General features: G+C 38.5%; 2 protein-coding genes across 2 annotated transcripts; one reads left to right on the top strand and one right to left on the bottom strand.

The window, feature by feature from the left end:
- Positions 1-782: 782 nt before the first annotated feature.
- On the top strand, positions 783-5640 carry LOC106087286 (uncharacterized). The gene is made up of 2 exons (XM_013252277.2): positions 783-1969; positions 5331-5640. Exons 1-2 carry the CDS (start codon positions 949-951, stop codon positions 5522-5524), a joined length of 1215 nt encoding a protein of 404 aa, XP_013107731.2. The 5' UTR covers positions 783-948; the 3' UTR covers positions 5525-5640.
- A 4777-nt stretch (positions 5641-10417) lies between these two features.
- Positions 10418-16639, bottom strand: LOC106087277 (uncharacterized). The gene is made up of 3 exons (XM_013252266.2): positions 16308-16639; positions 11526-12398; positions 10418-11459 (listed from the first exon to the last, which is right to left on the bottom strand). The coding sequence occupies exons 1-3, from the start codon at positions 16510-16512 to the stop codon at positions 11260-11262; spliced, it is 1278 nt and encodes a 425-aa protein (XP_013107720.2). The 5' UTR covers positions 16513-16639; the 3' UTR covers positions 10418-11259.
- Between the last annotated feature and the right edge of the window lie 3394 nt (positions 16640-20033).

Consider the following 20033-nt stretch of genomic DNA (forward strand, 5'->3'; position numbering starts at 1 on the left):
CAAATCGGATAGTAATTGCGTCCTCTAGAGGCTCAAGAAGTCAGCTATATCAGCTTATAGATCGATTTCCACCATACTTTGCACATTTGTTGGAAGTCATAACAAAATACCTCATGCAAATTTTCAGCCAAATCGGATATGAATTTCGTTCTCTAGTGTTTCAAGAAGTCAAGATCCCAGATCGGTTTATATGGCAGCTGTATCAAAACATGGACCGATATGACCCATTTACAATCCCAACCGACTTACAATAATAAGAAGTGTTTGTGCAAAATTTCAAGCGGTTAGCGTTACTCCTTCGAAAGTTAGTCGATCAAGAATGTAAATGCTTTTTGGGGTCGAATATTTTGAGGAGTTACAAACAGAATGACGAAATTAGTATACCCCCATCCCATGGTGGAGGGTATAAAAAGTATTTACAATTTTTTTATTTTATTTTTACTTTTGAGAAACAATACTCATTAAGTCTAAAAAATGATTTTTTACGTACTAAGAGAGTTAAAAATACTTAAAGAGAGTATTTCACAAATACAGCCACATTTTATTTTGGGTATCGCTGGTCTAGTGCATATATTTTTCCCATCAGTACAAAGAGTCCAAAAAACTGTTTGTTTGCGTTTCCTGCTGAGGTTTTAAAGTTATGTATGCACATTGGTTTCCCACAGTTTTCCCCATTTTATTAAGTTATGACGAATAAGTGGCAACCCTTATAAACTTAAAAGCATTTCTCACAAAGCTTTTCAGCCAAAAATGAGGGAGATAAACAAACGTATTAAGCTTTGGCAGCAAGCAATATTATGAAATTCATGCGTTCGTCTCTTCAGTTTCATTAAAAAGTACTCCCTACTATTCTAATAATCAACAGTGTCGCGTGGCTCTCACTGATAAGCGGTGAGCAAAAACATAATAGCGATTGTAATTATAAACAACATAACCGGTAAAGAAGACATGACAAATATTCCACAATGGATCAGGGCGGAATTGTTTGAAAATTTCGTCAAAGAAGAATTCCCCGATTTTCACAAGATCTCAGCATTCAAAGTTCATTCTGCACTCGCACCAGGAGAGAATTATGCCTCAAATATGTTAAAAGTTCAATTGGATATCGAAATGATAGATGGTTCTGCAGACAAACTTACCTTTATGTTGAAAGTGCCCAACAAGTACGAGATAATGCAAGAACAGTGGGAGGCTTGGGGCCTTTTTGAAAGGGAATCCCAAATGTATAATCAAATTGTCCCACAATTTGAAAATCTTTATAAATTTTATGGCAAGGATTTGAAATTTGGAGCCAAGTTCTATTGTTTGCCAGTCAGTGACAAGCATATTATGCTGGAAGATTTGACCAGAAGAGGTTTTAAATCTCTAAAACGGCAAGACGGCTTAGATATGGAACATTGTAAAAGTGTTCTAAAGAGAATGGCACAATGGCATGCCGCATCGGCAGCCTGTATTCAACTTAAAGATGAACTCACCAAAATGAGAGGTGTTCTTAATGTAAGAGCGAAGGATTTACTACATCAAATGTTTGTTGATGCCATGAAGGGACTACTAAAGGCCACAAAGCAATTACCAGGTCACCAAGAATACTTTGACAAATTAAATAAACTAAGTTCGAATATACTGGATAAAGTCTATCTCAACTGTCAATGGGATGAATCCGAGTTTAATGTTCTCAATCATGGTGATTGTTGGTCCAACAACATAATGTTCCAATATGACGGTGAAAGTCGATTGCAAGCTACCTATTTTGTTGATCTACAAGTGCCGCTATATGGTTCACCTGCCATGGATTTGTACTACTTTATCTTATCTTCCAGTAAATTGGATTTGAAAATTGCCCATTTCGATGAAATGATAAAATACTATCATGAGAATTTAATTGAGAATTTGGTTTTGCTGAAATATGAAAAAGACCTTCCTTCGCTCAGGCATATCCATCAAATGTTAATAAAATATGGTATATGGGGTAAGTTGATTTCACTTTTAGCATAATGGAAAATATCTTTGACATTAAGCAGGGTACTCTGTTCGGTTTTTGAAATATTGTAAAAAAAATTTAACAAAATATCATTATTTTATACAAATATGGCACAAACAAAATGACGAAATTAGTATACCCGCATCCTATGGTGGAGGATGCGGGTATACCAATTTCGTCATTTTGTGCCAAATATGGCACAGTCCATAACCGGTCCATAACCTGATATAGCTGTTATATAAACCGATCTGGGATCTTGACTTCTTGAGCCGCTTGAGGACGCAATTATATTCCGATTTGGCTGAAATTTTGTACAACGGCTTCTCCCATGACCTTCAATATGCGTGTCATATATGGTCTGAATATGTCTTCAGCCTGGTACAGCTCGCCTATATACCGATCTCCCTATTTTATTTTTGAGCCCCTAAAAGGCCCAATTCTTATTCGATTTCGATACTGTGGTCTCCAACACTCAATTCAATTAGCATAGCAATTCTTTTCTTTTATCCTTTGTTTGTCCAAAAAGAGATACCGGGAAAGAACTCGACAAATGCCACCACCGTAGGATAGGGGGTGTTGTGAACGGAATGCCTAAATGAACAAGCAAAAAGGCGTTAAGTTCGGCCGGGCCGAACTTTGGATACCCACCACCTCTGGTATATATGTAAACCACCTTTCGTCATAAGCCGGTGAAAAATGCATAATTTATGCCCCCATAGCCGCTTTATCGAAATATGGTCCGATTTGGACCACATTTGACACGGATATTGAATGGCCTAATAAGTACAAGTAATTGTTCAATTTTGTAGAACAAATTTGGTCATTTTGGTAGCCATATCCAAATATAGACCGATCTGTACCATATACGACACGGATGTCGAGATGTCGCTGTGTCAAATTTCAGCGCAAACGGATTATAAATGTGCCTTTTATGGAGCAAAGACTTTAAATCGAGAGATGGGTCTATATGGCAGCTATATCCAAATCTGGACTGATTTGGGCCAAATTTGAAAAAAGTTATGGGAGAGGCTAACGCAACAAACTTTCTCAAATTTCGGCGAAATCGGACAATAAATGCGCCTTTTATGGTCCCAAGGCCTTAATAGAGGGATCTGTCTATATGGCAGCTACATCCAAATCTGGACCGATGTGGGCCAAATTGACGAATTCAAAATTGAAAAATTGAAAATTCAAAAATTGAGATATTGATCTCAAAATTTAGCACAAATACATTATTTTGATGCACGCTGGTTAAGTTCTTGAACGGGACAAATCGGACCATATTTGGATATAAATAGCTACTACATAGACCGATCTGCCAATAAAGGGTCTAATGCCTATAAATGCTTACAGCGTGTTATCCTAAGCCTATCGACACCTGATCTAAATATGGTTAAGATCGAACTATATTTAGATATAGCTGCTATATAAATTGATCTCCCGATAAAGGGTCTAATGCCCATAAATGCTTTATTTTTCATCCTATATCGCTAAAATTTGAAACAGTGAGTAATTTTAGGCCCGACATCTGACTTAAATATGGTTCAGTTCGGACTATATTAAGATATATCTGCCCTATAGACCGATCACCCGATAAAGAGTCTGAAGCCTATAAAAGATTTATGGTTTATCTAATTTCGCTGAAATTTTAAGCAGTGAGTAGTTTTATGCCTCTCAATATTGGACTTAAATATGGTTCAGCCGAATTTAATGCCTTTTTACTTGTTTGTGCTTTCTTTGATTTCTAAGCACAAAAACGCGTTATTTTTTATACCCTCCACCATATGATGGGGGGTATACTAATTTCGTCATTCTGATTGTAACTACTCGAAATATTCGTCTGAGACCCCATAAAGTATATATATTTTAGATCGTCGTGAAATTTTATGTCCATCTAGCCATGTCCGTCCGTCCGTCCGTCTGTCTGTCGAAAGCACGCTAACTTCCGAAGGAGTAGAGCTAGCCGCTTGAAATTTTGCACAAATACTTCTTTTTAGTGTAGGTCGGTTGGTATTGTAAATGGGCCATATCGGTCCATGTTTTGATATAGCTGCCATATAAATCGATCTTGGGTCTTGACTTCTTGAGCCGATTGAGACGATGTGTTTTGTTATTATATCCAACAACTGTGCCAAGTATGGTTCAAATCGGTCCATAACCTGATATAGCTGCCATATAAACCGATCTGGGGTCTTGACTTCTTGAGCCTCTATCCGATTGGCATGAAATTTTGCACGACGTGTTTTGTTACGATATCCAACAACTGTGCCAAGTATGGTTCAAATTGGTCTATAACCTTATATAGCTGTCATATAAACCGATCTTGGGTCTTGACTTCTTGAGCCTCTAGAGTGCTCAATTCTTATCCGATTGGAATGAAATTTTGCACGACGTGTTTTGTTGCGATATCCAACAACTGTGCCAAGTATGGTTCAAATCGGTCCATAACCTTATATAGCTGTCATATAAACCGATCTTGGGTCTTGACTTCTTGAGCCTCTAGAGGGCACAATTCTTATCCAATTTGAATGAATTTTGGCACGTAGTATTTTGTTATGATATCCAACAACTGTGCCAAATATGGTTCAAATCCGTTCATTACCTGATATAGCTGTCATATAAACAGATGTGGGGACTTGACTTCTTGAGCTTCTAGAGGGCGCAATTCCTATCCGATTTGGCTGAAATTTCGCAAGACGTTTTTTATTATTACTTTCAACAACTATGTCAAATAAAGAACAAGTCGGTTCATAACCTGATATAGCTGCCATATAAACCGATCTGGGATCTTGATTTCTTGAGCCTCTAGAGGTCGCAATTATAACCCGATTTGCCTGAAATTTTGTACGATGGATCCTCTCGTGACCATCAACAAACGTGTTTATTATGGTCTGAATCGGTCTATAGCCCGATACAGATCCCATATAAATCGCTCTCTCTATTTTACTTCTTGAGCCCCAATGGGCGCAATTCTTATACGAATTGGCTGAAATTTTACACAGGTCTCCAACATATAATTTAATTGTAGTCCGAACCGGACCATATCTTGATATCGTTTTAATAGCAGAGCAACTCTTTTCTTATATCCTTTTTTGCCTAAGAAGAGATGTCGGGAAAAGAAGTCGACAAATGCGATCCATGGTGGAGGGTATATAAGATTCGGCCCGGCCGAACTTAGCACGCTTTTACTTGTTCATTACTAAATCTTTGTTGAATGGTGTTTTACAGTTGTTGAATGTGAAAAGACAAAAACATCTCCAACCCTTGAATTGACTTTTAAGAACATTTTTAGATGTTATTCATTCGAATTTCTAGTCTTTAATTTTTTTGATGTTTTTTTTCTTTCTAGGTATCTTTACTGTCAGCACCATTATGGCGGCAGCATTGTGTGAGCCCACCGAGCTGGCCAATTTGGATCTACTAATGGGAGAGTCAGAGGATTCGGAAAAATTTAAAGATCATATGTTTCTTAATGAAATATATTTGAAACATTTAAAACTTATTATACCTTGGTTGAATTCAAGAGGAGGTTTAGATTACTAGTAATAAATTCAATTTGAAAATATACTATTCACACCAAAATCTGTTCTAAACATATTCATTTCTTTTTCATGAATCAAAATTAGGTTTGAACAAGAAACATGTAGAACCCGCTAAGTTCGGCCGGACCGAATCTTGGGCATCTGTTAAAAGGTGCACTTAATTTTTCAGTTTATATAAAGAATATTTTCAAGAACTCTAGGCTGGTAATAATTGAGGATTTTTGGTGCTCAGAAGTATAATCGGTAAAGCGGTCTAAAAAAATCCTATATTTATGATCCTATATCGGAGGCCAACGTAGCGCAAAGATTAGCATGTCCGCCTATGACGCTGAACGCCTGTGTTTGAATCCTGGCGAGACCGTCAGCGGTGGTTTTTCCCTCCTAATGCTGGCAACATTTGTGAGGTAGTATGCCATGTAAAACTTCTCTCCAAAGAGGTATCGCCCTGCGGCACGCCGTTCGGACTCGGCTATAAAAAGGAGGCCCCTTATCATTGAGCTTAAAATTGAATTGATATATGAGAAGTTTGAGCCTGTTCCTTAGTGGAATGTTCATGGGCAAAATTTGCAATAGCGAGGGCATGAGCATGAGCGTATCTATATTTGAAGCCGTATACAAAATACACGAAGTGGTACCACTACAAAACAAACACTTTTTTATAGCCTCCATCATAGGGTAGGGGGTATATTCCATTAAGTCATTCTGTTTGCAACACATCGAAATATCCATTTCCGACCCGACAATGTATATATATATATATATATATGTATATATGCCGGATAGTCATAAAATTCTATGGCAATTTTACTATGACCGTGTGTCTGTCCGTCCGTATAATCACGCTACAGTCTTTAAATATTTAAATATTGAGTTGAAATGTTGCACTCGTATTTCTTCTACATTCAGGTTATGTTTTTGAATGGGCCAAATTGGACTATATTTGGATACAGCTGCCATATAGACCGATTTGACGATGTAGGGCCTTAAATCCATAAAAGTCGCATTTTTTGTCCGATATCTCTTAAATTTGAAACAGTAGGTTATGTTAAGGGCCCCGACATCCGACCTGAATATGGTGAATATCGGACCATATTCTCATATAGCTTACTTCAGGGGCGTAGGCAAGGGGGTTAAGAGGCCCCGGATATTGGCCCCAAAAATAGCGAATTTATAATCCGATTTCACTGAAATTTGACACAGTGACTTATGTAAGGCTTTTCGACATCCGTGACGTATATGGTTCAGATCAGTTTATTTTTAGATATTTCAAATTTTGCCCATGAACATTCCACTAAGGAACGGGGGCATACTTGAACAATGACTTGTACTTATTAGTATTTGGTCCAAATCCAAACACATTTAGATGCAATGGGGCAAAAGATATGCATTTCCACCGGATTTTGACGAAAGGTCGTTTACATATATTTTCGAGCTGGTGGGTATCCAAAGTTCGGCCTGGCCATTTTGCTTGTATTTTTTGTTTTTTATTTCTTTTTTTTTTTAAGTGTATCTTATATCCACACTTAGATGACCCTAGGTAAGGCCGCTTCGTCGGCACTAAAGGTCTTCCTGATGGCTGGGGAATTTGACGTAGTTCTTATCCAGGAACCATGGGTGTGTGGAGGAATAGTACGTGGACTAAGAATTCCGGGATTTAAACTTCTCAAGGGTACGGGGAATAGGAGACACAGAGCCTGTATTCTTGCAAAGGGTAGTATAAGTGTTTTTCTTCTTCCGTCGCTAAGCACTGAAAATTTAGTAGTAGCCAGCCTTGAAATAAGCATGTTTCATTACTGGCAGGCTTCCCTATATATGGCACATGATTCAGAGATGCCGTCTTCAAACCTTAAGTCGCTGGTTGAAGCCGCTTCTGTAGGGAAGAGAAGCCTCACTGTGGGAAGTGATGCTAATGCACATCACCAGATATGGAGAAGTTCGGATGTCAACGAAAGAGGTGAGCTGCTTATAGAATATATTATAAGTTGAAATCTGGTGACTTGTAATAAAGGAAATAAACCCACCTTTATTACCAGGAATATGCAGGAGGTACTAGATATTAAATTTGTATCGGAAGATATACATAAGTGGAAGAATATGCGATTGGGATGTGTTGGATGGCCACAGCTTCTCTGATCATCGTTATATTAGTTTTAGCCTTGGAGACTAAACAGAAGAAATCGACTAAACAGAAGAAATGTCATATATACCTGTGGAATGGAGGGACACGAAGGTCATTTTTATTCCGAAAGCAGGAAAACCCTACCACACGAAGGCGAAAGATTTTCGTCCTATAAGTCTGTCATCCTTTATGCTGAAGACTCTTGAGAGGTTGATAGAAACATATCTTAGGGCAAAGATCCCTGGAGATCGCCTGTCGCCGCAGCTGCATGCATATAGTAAAGGTAAATCCACTGAAAAAGCCCTTCACGACGTAGTCGGCTACATAGAGGGTTCTCCCGCTGTCAAGGAATATGCAATGGTAGCATTCCTTGACATTGAAGGGGCTTTCAATAATGTAAAACCAATGTCAATTATGAAGGAGTTGGAGTTTTAGGCATCAACTCTATCGTAGGAAAGTTTATTAATAGCTTACTTACTAAAAGATGCATTACGGCAGGCTTGGGATCTGTGGATCATAAAAGATGGAATACCTCAAGGAGGTGTACTGTCTCCTCTACTTTGGAATATAACCTTTAACAATATATTATTGTCTCTGGAAGAAAAAGTCGTAAAAAAGGCGTATGCTGATGACGTGGCAATTGCGGTTAGGGGAAGTTTCCCAGCACTCTAAGGGATATAATACAGGAAGCTCTACTTGTAGCAGCAACGTGGGCTATCGAAAGTGGTCTGTGTATAAATCCGTGCAAGACAAAAGTGATTCTTTTCAGCAGGAGATACAAGTTGCCTACAGTGGAACCTGTCTCCTTGAGTGGAGAGAATGTTCCATTTACAGAAAGCGCAAAATACCTGGGTGTTTTTCTGGACAGGAAATTGAACTTGAAATACAACATTTTGGAAAGGGCAAGAAAGGCCACTCTTATACACCTGCAAAAGAGCCATTGGCAAAAGTTGGGGATTTACACCGCGTGTCATGCATTGGGTATATACTGCAGTTGTCAGACCTGTAATGCTATATGGAGTTGTGGTCTGGTGGACGGCGCTTCAAAAGTCCACCAACTTCTAAATACTTAACCGGATCCAAAGGATGGCTTGTTTGTGCATCACAGCCGCACTGAGCACGACACCAATGATGCACTGAATTTAATGCTACATCTTATGCCTTTGGATATTGTGGCTACCCAAATTGCAGCAACCACTGCAGTGAGGTTAAGGGAGCTTTCCCACTGGTCATGTGGCGGCCATGGACACTGTGTTATACTTGATAAAATGTCCGATGTTCCAGGCAGTGTGGATTACACCCTGCCTGAGCCGTTTTCTGATAAAAATTATTGTACCACTATTCCTGATAGAACCGATTAGAACTACGATATCCCTGGTAACAGAGGTTACATAGGTTTCTATACGGATGGTTCCAAACTAAACGACCAGGTGGGCTTTGGGGTGTACTCTAAAGATCTAGAACTAAAGGTTACCCGACCACTGCAGTGTGTATCAAGCGGAGATCCTTGCAATTAAGGAAGTGGTGGAATGGCTAAGATATAATGTCATTACGACGATTGGCAGGCACCCATTAAATCCCTGGAGAACGTATTTCTGAACACAAAAACCGCGCTCGACTGTCGCAGATCTCTCAACGAGATAGCTGAACAGTTTAAAATTCACCTGTTCTGGGTGCCGGGCTACAGAGATATCCCACGGAATTCTAAAGCAGACGAGCTTGCGAGACTAGGAACTACCTTACACACTCCAGGGACACTGGAATCTGTGAGTACGCCTCTAGCGACATATAAGCTAAGTTTTCAGGACCAGGCCCGAAGCACAACGAATGATAGACGGCCACAAAGAGGGGGCTGTGAACATTCCAAAACTATGTGGCCACTTCTAGACTTGAAGAGGTATAGTGCTTTGCTGTCATTGGCTAGAACAGACGTCTCAATCATTGTGTCCGTCATGACAGGTCACTGTCTAATCGGAAAACATGCTAACAGACTGAAGGTTGCCAGCAACAACTTTTGCAGAAGCTGTAGGGACATCGAGGAAGAAGAGACTATAGAACAACTTTTGTGTGTGTGTCCCGCACCAGCAGCCAGAAGGAGTTCCGGTTTAGGTTGTCATTTCTTTGAAAACCTGTCTGATTTAGTGGATGTGAACATTCGCAAGGTGTTGGTCTTTTAAAGCGATCTGGATGGTTCAACGGTAGGTATCACAATGGACGAAAACGCCTAAGTGAGTCTGATGGCAGACTGCCACTTAAACCTAACCTAACCTAGATGACCCTTAATACTCCGAGCGAATTCATATACCAATAGAGATCTTATGGGATTTTTTTATAAAGGTATTTATAAATTGTTATCCTGTTAGTCAAGCGATATACGCATACCATTTTCGTAGCATTGTATTTCACTAAAAGCTCTTCAATTGTTGAAAATAAATATTCAAAGGATAATTTTGTTCCATATTATATTGGGTTGCCCAAAAAGTAATTGCGGATTTTTTAAAAGAAATTAAATGCATTTTTAATAAAACTTAGAACGAACTTTAATCAAATATACTTCTTTACACTTTTTTTCTAAAGCAAGCTAAAAGTAGCAGCTGATAACTGACAGAAGAAAGAATGCAATTACAGAGTCACAAGCTGTGAAAAAATTTGTCAACGCCGACTATATGAAAAATCTGCAATTACTTTTTGGGCAACCCAATATTTAAGAAGGCGCAGGGGATCGGGCCCGGTTCGGCTAGTTCTCTATAATGGCCAATTAAAGTAAAGTGTTGGTTAATGACAAAAGTGTACATATTTATTTAAACAGAAGTAATAACATTTCATCTGACTTTAAAATACCCTACACCACCGTTCTACCGACTACTATTATTACACGACTATGTCTAAATCGGGTCAGACTTAAATTGTGTATAGCTCTTAAAATATCGAACAAAACTGATTTTGTACGATCAAAGATAATTGTGGCTATTGCATTCTTAAAAGGGCGTATCGGCTAAAAAATATATAGCTGAGCTATATGAATATCTGAAACCAATTTTGGATGAAATCATGTAATTCAAATAAAGCACCTCATGCAAAATGTTGTAAAGTTGGACCAAAATTTTGACTACTGCAGTCTCATCCATATCGAGGGCTTGGGCAGCAATTTTTTTCGATTTGTGGCCACAGTGAGGGCGGTCCCTCCCGAAATTAAGTCTTGGATACGAGCCTGTTGGCGGCTATGTTGGGACGTTGAACAGAACGTCTTGTGCAAAATATTTGCATAAGGTTTGGACAAAAATTGAAGCTGTTACATCCTTGAAAGACCATATTGGATGAAATATATATGTATATGGGAGCTATTTCTAAATCAGAACCGATTTGTTTCCAAATCAATAAAATTCTGCCCTAACCAGAAAATCGAACAACAACGAGCTGTACCTTGATCACAAGTATACATGGACAGATAGATTATGGACAGACTGACGGACATAACTAAATCGAATCAAAAAGTGATTCTTAACCAATCGGTATACCTAACAATGGGTTTAGCTCATCTCCTTGTTAGCATTGCAAAAAAATGCTCATAGCTATAATACCCTGAAACACAGTGTCGGTGTAGGGTATGCAAATCTCTATTGTGTACATTCAAGTAGGCCTCGGTTTAATAGCCATGGTAAAATTGCCTCCATATGTTTACGATATCGGGCATTAGTATACATTAGCTTCTTGAATGCTAAACCCGACTCGGTCTCAGATATGAAATTATCCATGTTGGCATCTTCAGTGCGATCACACAATACTATGGCCATCACGTTCATAGCAGTCGAAAATGCTGCAACAAAACGAAGAACAATAAACAAACATGTTATGTTTACACTTTGAAATCTCAAGCACTTACCCCAAACTCCTTGTTTGAGCAACATACAATGCAAATCCTTTAGGGTTGGTATCTTCTTGGGGTACTTTAGTATTCGCAGATATTTATCCAAATGCTTGTGATAAAAAGCAATCATCTCTTCAAACTTGGCTAGTTTTATCTCATATTTGCAGGATGTCATAATGAGGTACCATAAATCCTGTGCCGGTGAGGTGAAGAGTGGTATCTGGTAATCAACCAAATAGGTCTCACTAATATCACCGCTTTCCTCATCATATTGGAACATGATGTTGTTCGACCATGCGTCGCCATGGTTAAGAACCTTAAATTCTTCATCGTCCTCTTTGGCACCTATGCCAACCGCCTTAAATAGCTCATCTGTCATTTGAGGCATTAATTTTGAAATTTGGTCATAGTAAACATCGAAGTTGGAGTATTGTCTAATACAATCTAATATTATGGGGGCAACATTGTTGTACATTTCCTTAAACATTTCATAAGATTCGGGTTTCAAATATCCTTTGGAATATGCATCCGCATATTTGCCCTTAGTGACAACTCTGAAGGCAGAAGCAGCATGCCATTGGGCCAATTTTTTGAGAACACTTTGAATGTGTGGCATGTCTAATCCTTCCAAACGATTGGTATTACTAAAGCCATACTCTTTTAAATTTTCCAACAATATATAAGATTCTTCTGTTGGCAAAGAATATGTTCGAGCTCCAAATCTTGCATTGATTCCCGCACTGCGTAAAATCTGCTCCAACTCAGGAACGACATCGCGATACATTCCTGCTTCGATATCAAATACATTGTGCTCCTTTGTCATTTTACGTAAAACTTCAGAGTCATTGCATACTTTCAACATGAAACTTACTGCCTTCACAGAGTCATCTGAAAGAAGAGAATTATTGTTTAAGTTTAATTGAATTACCAGATACATTCTTATCTAAGACTGCTAATTTTGTTATTTAGTTTGCAACACCTCGAAACATAAATCATCGCCGCTATTAACTTTGTACATATGTGTACAGGGGCAAACTTTAGGAGAGGAAAACCACCGCTGAAATGTTTTTTTCCCATGGTCTCACCAGGATTGGAACCCAGCCGTTCAGCGTCATAGGCGGACATGCTAACCTCTGCGCTACGGTGGTCTCGGGTATGCTAATCATGTACCACTGTGTCCTTCAAATCTACGTGAGCACCTACAGGAAGTAATTGTAATCTTAATACAAATTATGATTTCTTAAGAGCTATAGAAAAGTTTCTGATAAAAAAAGATAACATGCAAAATTCAGAAAAATGCATTATAATTTGGTCAATACAATTTAATATTTGAAGATTATTTCATGCAAATGCTAACCGTGACTAAGCCTCAAATAGTATATCCGCTTAGTCCAATGTTGGCATACTCTTTCCAACATTTTGCCCGGTATGTCACGAATAAATTCTTCAATGTTGTCTTCTAATGCGTCAGTTGAAGCGAGCCTGTCTGTATAGATATGAGCTTTACCATAGCCCCACAAAAAATAGTCAAAAGGGGTTAAATCGCACGATCTAGGCAGCTAATTGACCGGTCCCCAACATGAAATAAAATGTTCACCGAACTTGCTTGCTTGGACTTATTCATTTTTAGGCGTGCTGTGTGGCATGTGGCACCGTCTTGTTACAACCACATGTCATGCAAGTCAAGCTCTTGCATTTTGGGTAGAAAAAAAGTTGGATATCATATCACGATAGCGCTCACCATTCACAGTTACCTTACGATTCGCATCATCCTTGAAGAAGTACGGTCCAATGATGCCAGCAACCCATAAACCGCACCAAACTGTGACTTTTTCTGGATGCATTGGTAGCTCTTGCAATGCTTCTGACTGATCTTCACTCCAAAATTGACAATTCTGCTTATTGACGTACCCATTGAGCTAAAAATGAGCTTCCTCGTTAAATGATAATAAAATTCAATAATTTGCGAGCGATGTTCGTTTGTAAAACGATTCATGGTTAAATTATAGACCAAACAGAAGATGTTTGACAGTGAAACAAATCACGAAAATTGGGTGAGCTGTTAAAACCAGATAATAGCTAACAAATCACCCCTTAAATTAAGTAGGTTAGGTGGAAAAGAGGGTGCGAATATTAATCCACCCAATGTCACTATGGACATACACCTAAGCCAGTAATGTACCAAATTGCAGCCAAATCAGATGAAAACTGAGGTTTCTAAGCCAAATCCTAGGATCGGTATATATGGGGCTATACAAGTTTATAGACCTATTTGGGGCATACTTGGCAAGGATATTGCAAGTCAGAGCAGAAGTCCTTGTGCCAAATTTCACAAAAATCTAAGGAAAGTTGAGGTTTTTAGCGGCTCAAGATGTCAAATCCACGATAGGTTTATATGTGGGCTCTATTAGTATATAGACCAAATCGTATCATACTTGGCACATCGTGATGAAAGTCAGAACAGAAGTCTTTGTGCGAAATTTCTGACAAATCTGATGAAAATTGAGGCTTCTAGAGGCTCAAGAAGTCAAAACCGGGTATCGGTTTATATGGGGGCTACATCAGTTTATGAACCGATTCGGATCATAATTAGCGTTGATGTTGAAAGTTTTGTAAGGTTTAAGTGGCACTCTGCCTTCAGACTCACTTAGACGTTTTCGTCCATAGTGATACCACAGGAACAGAAGAAGGAATATGCCTTCTAGTTCCTACTGTTGATTCATCCAGATCGCTTTTAAAAGCCCAATAACTTGTGAATGTTCACATCAGAGCATACTTGTCACATAAGTCCTTTTGCCAAATTTCAGCCTAATCAGATGAAAATTGAGGCCTAATCAGATGAAAATATGGGGGCTATATCCAAATCTGAACCAAGAAAGGCTAGCTTTACGCGTTCGACGGCTAAAGTGATTTCGACAAACGCAGGCATGGACGGACGGACATGGCTAGATCGACGCAGAATGTCGAGACTATTAACAATATCTATACTTTGTGGGGTCACAGAATAATATTTCGAGGTCTTATAAACGGAATGACAAGATAAGTATACCCCCCCATTGGTGGTGAGCAAAAACAAGTAAGAGCGTGCCACTTCCAAAAACTGTACAAGGTACGGTTCAATTCGGATCATTTTTTGATATAGCTGCCATATAAACAGAGGGCGCAAATCTCGTCCGATTTGACTGAAATTTTTGCACGTGGTGTTTTAGTATCACTTCCAACACCTATGTTAGGTATGATTCAAACCCGTTCATAAGCTGGTATAGCTGTCATATAAACCGATCTTGGATCTTAACTTATTGTGCGTTTAGAGGGCGCAATTCATGTCCGATTTGGCTGAAATTTTGAATGAGCTGTTTTGTTATGACTTCCAACAAATGTGCCAAGTATGGCTTAAATTGGTACATAACCTGATATAGCTGCTATATAAACCGATCTGGGATATTGACTTCTTGAGCCTCTAAAGGGCGCAATTCTCATCCGATTTGGCTGAAATTTTATGCAATGGCTTCTCCCATGACCTTAATCATACGTGTTCTATATGTTCTGAATCGATCTATAGTCTGGTACAGCTACTTTATAAACCGATCTCTCGATTTTGCTTCTTGAGTCCCTACAAGGCGCAATAATTATCCGAATGTACTACAATGAAGACCATTCAACTCAGTTATGGTCCGAATTGGACTACTCCTAGGTCCAAAAGCATAACAATTATCATTATCATTAACAATTATCCATTATTATTTGTTTGCCTAAAAAGAGATACCGTGAAAAGAACTCGACATATGCGATCCATGGTTGAGGGAATCCAAAGTTCGGTACGGCCGAACTAAACACGTTTTTACTTGTTAAGTTTCTGCACCAAAGAACTTCACAAATGCGGAGGTATATAAGATTCAGCACGGTAGAACTGAGAGCGGTTTTTTATTTCTTTTTGCCGACTTTGGGAATTTTCACTTTGGCTAGAGAACTATTACTTTGAGAAAGTTAGTAAAGTTTATTTACCTCGGCACAGACGGAAATGAAACGAATGATACCAGTTTCGATATAAAACGAAGAATAATATTGAATGACAGATGGTAATTTGGATTAAGCAAGCAGTTCAGGAACAAAGCCACTGTTCGACCGAAAAAAATTATGCTATATAAAACAAATACTTTGTGAAGCTATGAACTATGGGGAATATTAGCATCATAAGAACCACGAGAACGATTTCGATGAGTAGGCCATATTGTCGGAATAAATGAAGAAGATTATGATAAAAAGCCTTATGGACCACTATGCGCAGTACCGCAAAGCAAATTCAAAAAGATCACAAATGTCAACAGCAGTGTTAATGGGTTAACTGCAAAATGCATATTCGCCCACGAACATTTCATTAAGAAACAAGGTGCACATTTCTCACTTATCAATGAGTGCTGTTCGACTCAATTTTAAGAATTAACTATCCACAGGAATTTTTTTACAAACATTGCTGCTTAGATTATACATTCAATGCATTCAATTGGTCCAATAAAAAATTATTCACCCTTCGATAACTAAATGGAAGCATGCAGCTTGAATTAATATTACAATTTGTGAATATTTTTAGTTATCTCTGAGATCATACATTTCCAAGTTCAGCTTCCCATTTAGAAAATTAATTACATCAACGAATTCGATCACCCGTTTTGCACCAAATTTATTCTTCTTCTTTATTTGCATAACCGTTCCGGGTGAAAGCGGTCATATTTTATTTATTCGGCCTTGAAATTTATTGTTTAATATTTGTTGCCTTTGTTCTTGAGCAAATCTTACCTTTAAGCTTAATTACAAATTCCGCCTTGAGCATAAGACTGATGTAATTTTCTCCTGGAGCTAATGCTGGTTCAATCTTAAATTCTTCTATACTTTGAAATTGTGGTTCCGCCTCCTTTAAGGCATCTTCAAATAATTTCGCTTCTATCCATTTGGGGATCGCAGATTTCACCGATTTATCTGTATTGTTATTATTATCACTCATTGTTTAGCAATTTTTAAAAACGTTAATCATAAATTAAACAAAAACAACCAAATTCGTGACAGCTGTACTCGTAAGAAAACAATCTATGTGTATACAATCTTAAGACGCGACCTCAACTGAAACAACATTTCATTGAATTGCAATACGGATGCAGGTATCACTAGATATGCTAGAAAGCAAAAGTTCGCAATTAGAAATTAGATAATTAACATAACTGGTGGAAAAAAGCTTTCAATGAGAACAAGTAAGAAATGGCTAACTTTGGTGATGTCGACTATATAATACCCTGCACAACCAAGACTATGTTAGGTTAGGATGAGAATAAGTTGCGGATTCTAATCCGTTGTTTGCAACTATGGACATACACCACATAGCTTATCTACAACTGAAAATAACTGTTGGATGAAGTGTAAATCGATAGATATACACTCGTAAAGAAGATGTACATTAGGCTGTTCCACAAAATAAAGGAGAACTTTTCACAGACAAGGAAATGCAATCCCCTTCATTTTTTGTTAAAAAGGCTCAGAGCAATTCCTGGAGGGAATTCTGCAGTTCCGTGGAGGATACAACTAGGCTAAAGAAGATGCTATGCTTGAAAACTATTGCAGTGGGATATATTCAGAAGTCGGAGAATGTATGGACAATGTCTAGTGATGAAACACTAGAACAGCTCGTTGATACACATTTAGCGGGAAACTCTCCAACGGACTACGTGGCACCAGAAAAGGTTGTCACTGATATAAAGGGTGATTTTTTTAAGGTTAGGATTTTCATGCATTAGTATTTGACAGATCACGTGGGATTTCAGACATGGTGTCAAAGAGAAAGATGCTCAGTATGCTTTGACATTTCATCATGAATAGACTTACTAACGAGCAACGCTTGCAAATCATTGAATTTTATTACCAAAATCAGTGTTCGGTTCGAAATGTGTTCAAATTTTGACAAATTTTGTTCAGCGATGAGGCTCATTTCTGGTTGAATGGCTACGTAAATAAGCAAAATTGCCGCATTTGGAGTGAAGAGCAACCAGAAGCCGTTCAAGAACTGCCCATGCATCCCGAAAAATGCACTGTTTGGTGTGGTTTGTACGCTGGTGGAATCATTGGACCGTATTTTTTCAAAGATGCTGTTGGACTCAACGTTACGGTGAATGAACACATTTCGAACCGAACACTGATTTTGGTAATAAAATTCAATGATTTGCAAGCGTTGCTCGTTAGTAAGTCTATTCATGATGAAATGTCAAAGCATACTGAGCATCTTTCTCTTTGACACCATGTCTGAAATCCCACGTGATCTGTCAAATACTAATGCATGAAAATCCTAACCTCAAAAAAATCACCCTTTACATTCGCTGGAGGGTGTTGAGGAAATTGTGTCTGAGTCGAAAATCGTTTGGACGACAAAAAGTTTCGACTTCTTTAAGTCGACAGTCAAGAAGGTGTATTTTATCCTCTACCTTAAAATATAGTCATTAACAACATAAATAGGGATTTTGTAGTTATTAATTTTTGACAACCCTGGTTTAAAGCGCTCATGCACGTTTCGTGTTTTATTTTACCGTCAAACATCTTCAATTTGGTCTATAATTTAACCACGAATCGTCTTGCAAACCAACAATGTTTGCAAATTATTGAATTTGATTATAAAATTCAATAATGAGTGCAATGTTAAGAAAAATTGTGTTCAGCGACAAAGCTTATATTTGGCTCAACGAGTATGTAAATAAGCAAAATTGTCAACTTTGGAGTGGAGATCAGCCAGAAGCATTGCAAGAGCTACCAATTCATCCAGAAAACAAGTAACAAGGCGTTAAGTTCGGCCGGGCCGGTATATATGTAAACCACCTTTCCTCAAAATCCGGTAAAAAATGCATACCTATTGTCCCATAGCAGCTATATCGAAATATGTTCCGATTTGGACCCACTACTAATAAGTACAAGTCATTGGTCAATTGTGTATAAAAAAATATTGGTCTTTATATCTAAAAGTAAACCGATTTTAACCATATACGACACGGATGTCGAAAAGTCTAACATAAGTCACTGTGCCAATTTCAGTGAAGTCGGATTATAAATGCGCCTTTTATGGGGCCAAGACTTTAAATCGAGAGATCGGTCTAGCTATATTTAAATCTACATCGATCTGGGCTAAATTGAAGAAGGATGTCAAAGGGCCTAACACATCTCACGGATTCTCCCAAATTTCGGCGACATCGAAAATATATTTGACTTTTATGGGCTTAAAACTTTAAATCGAGAGATGTGTCTATAAGCAGCTATATACAAATCTTGATCAAACTAATTGCAACCAAATGTCGAAGGGCTTAATTAAATCACTGTCCCAAATTTCGGCGACATCGGACAAAAAATGGGCCTTTTATGGCCCCAAAACCTAAAACCGAGAGATCGGTCTATATGGCAGCTATATCCAAATCTGGACCGATCTTTGCCATATTGCAGAAGTATGTCAAGGGGCTTAACATAACTAATTGTCCCAAATTTCGGCGACATCGGACAATAAATGCGCCTTTCATGGGCCCAAAGCCATAAATCGAGCGATCGGTCTATATGGCAGCTATATCCAAATCTGGACCCATCTGGGCCAAATTGAAAAAACATGTCGAAGTGCATAATACAACTCACTGTCCCAAATTTCGGCAAAATAGAATAATATATGTGGCTTTAATGGGCCTAAGACCCTTAATCGGAAGATCGGTCCATATGGCAGCTATATCCAAATCTGGATCGATCTGGGCCAAATTGACGAAGGATTTCGAAGAGCCTAACACAACTCGGTGTGCCAAATTTTGGCAAATTCGCATAATAAATGCGCCTTTTACGGGCCTAAGACCCTAAATCCGCGGAACGGTATATATGGCAGCTATATCCAAATCTCCAACGATCTGAGCCAAATTGAAGAGCGATATCGAGTGGCCTAACATAACTTACTGTGCCAAATTTCAGCAAAATCAGATAATAAATGTGGCTTTTATGGGCCTAAGACCCTAAATCGGCGGATCGGTCTATATGGGGGCTATATCAAGATATAGTCCGATATAGCCCAACTACGAATTTAACTTGCTCATTGACAAAAAAAAAGAATCTGTGCAAAGTTTGTGTTCAATATCGCTATTTTTAAAGACTGTAGCGTGATTTCAACAGACAGACGGACGGATATGGCTAGATCGTCTTAGATTTTTTCGCTGATCAAGAATATATATGCTTTATAGGGTCGGAAAGGAATATTTTGATGTATTGCAAACAGAATGACAAAATGAATATACCCGCATCCTTCAGTGGTGGTTATAAAAAGGAGAGTGGAAAGCTGGAAATCAGGAATTCCATGCTGTTATCAAAATCCCTAATTGTTCTCCTTAGCTTACCATGGTTCATATCTGGTAAAGTGCCAGTATCTGTTAGCGGCGAAAGCCAGGAAATGACATAAGAAGTGCTCCAACGTCTCATGATCTTCGCCACATGCACTTCACATGCTGTCACTTACCTCACCGGTTT

This window comes from Stomoxys calcitrans, chromosome 2, assembly GCF_963082655.1.
Source record: "Stomoxys calcitrans chromosome 2, idStoCalc2.1, whole genome shotgun sequence".
Classification (NCBI taxonomy): domain Eukaryota; kingdom Metazoa; phylum Arthropoda; class Insecta; order Diptera; family Muscidae; genus Stomoxys; species Stomoxys calcitrans.

Bases quoted from the DNA above. Each gene is read 5' to 3' on its own strand.
- LOC106087286 (XM_013252277.2), top strand. From the start codon at position 949: ATGACAAATATTCCACAATGGATCAGGGCGGAATTGTTTGAAAATTTC. The intron at 1,970-5,330 runs GTAAGTTGATTT...TTTTCTTTCTAG, and splicing joins AATAAAATATGGTATATGGG to GTATCTTTACTGTCAGCACC.
- LOC106087277 (XM_013252266.2), bottom strand. From the start codon at position 16,512: ATGAGTGATAATAATAACAATACAGATAAATCGGTGAAATCTGCGATC. The intron at 12,399-16,307 runs GTAAGATTTGCT...CTCTTCTTTCAG, and splicing joins ATTTGTAATTAAGCTTAAAG to ATGACTCTGTGAAGGCAGTA. The intron at 11,460-11,525 runs GTAAGTGCTTGA...GTTTTGTTGCAG, and splicing joins GCTCAAACAAGGAGTTTGGG to CATTTTCGACTGCTATGAAC.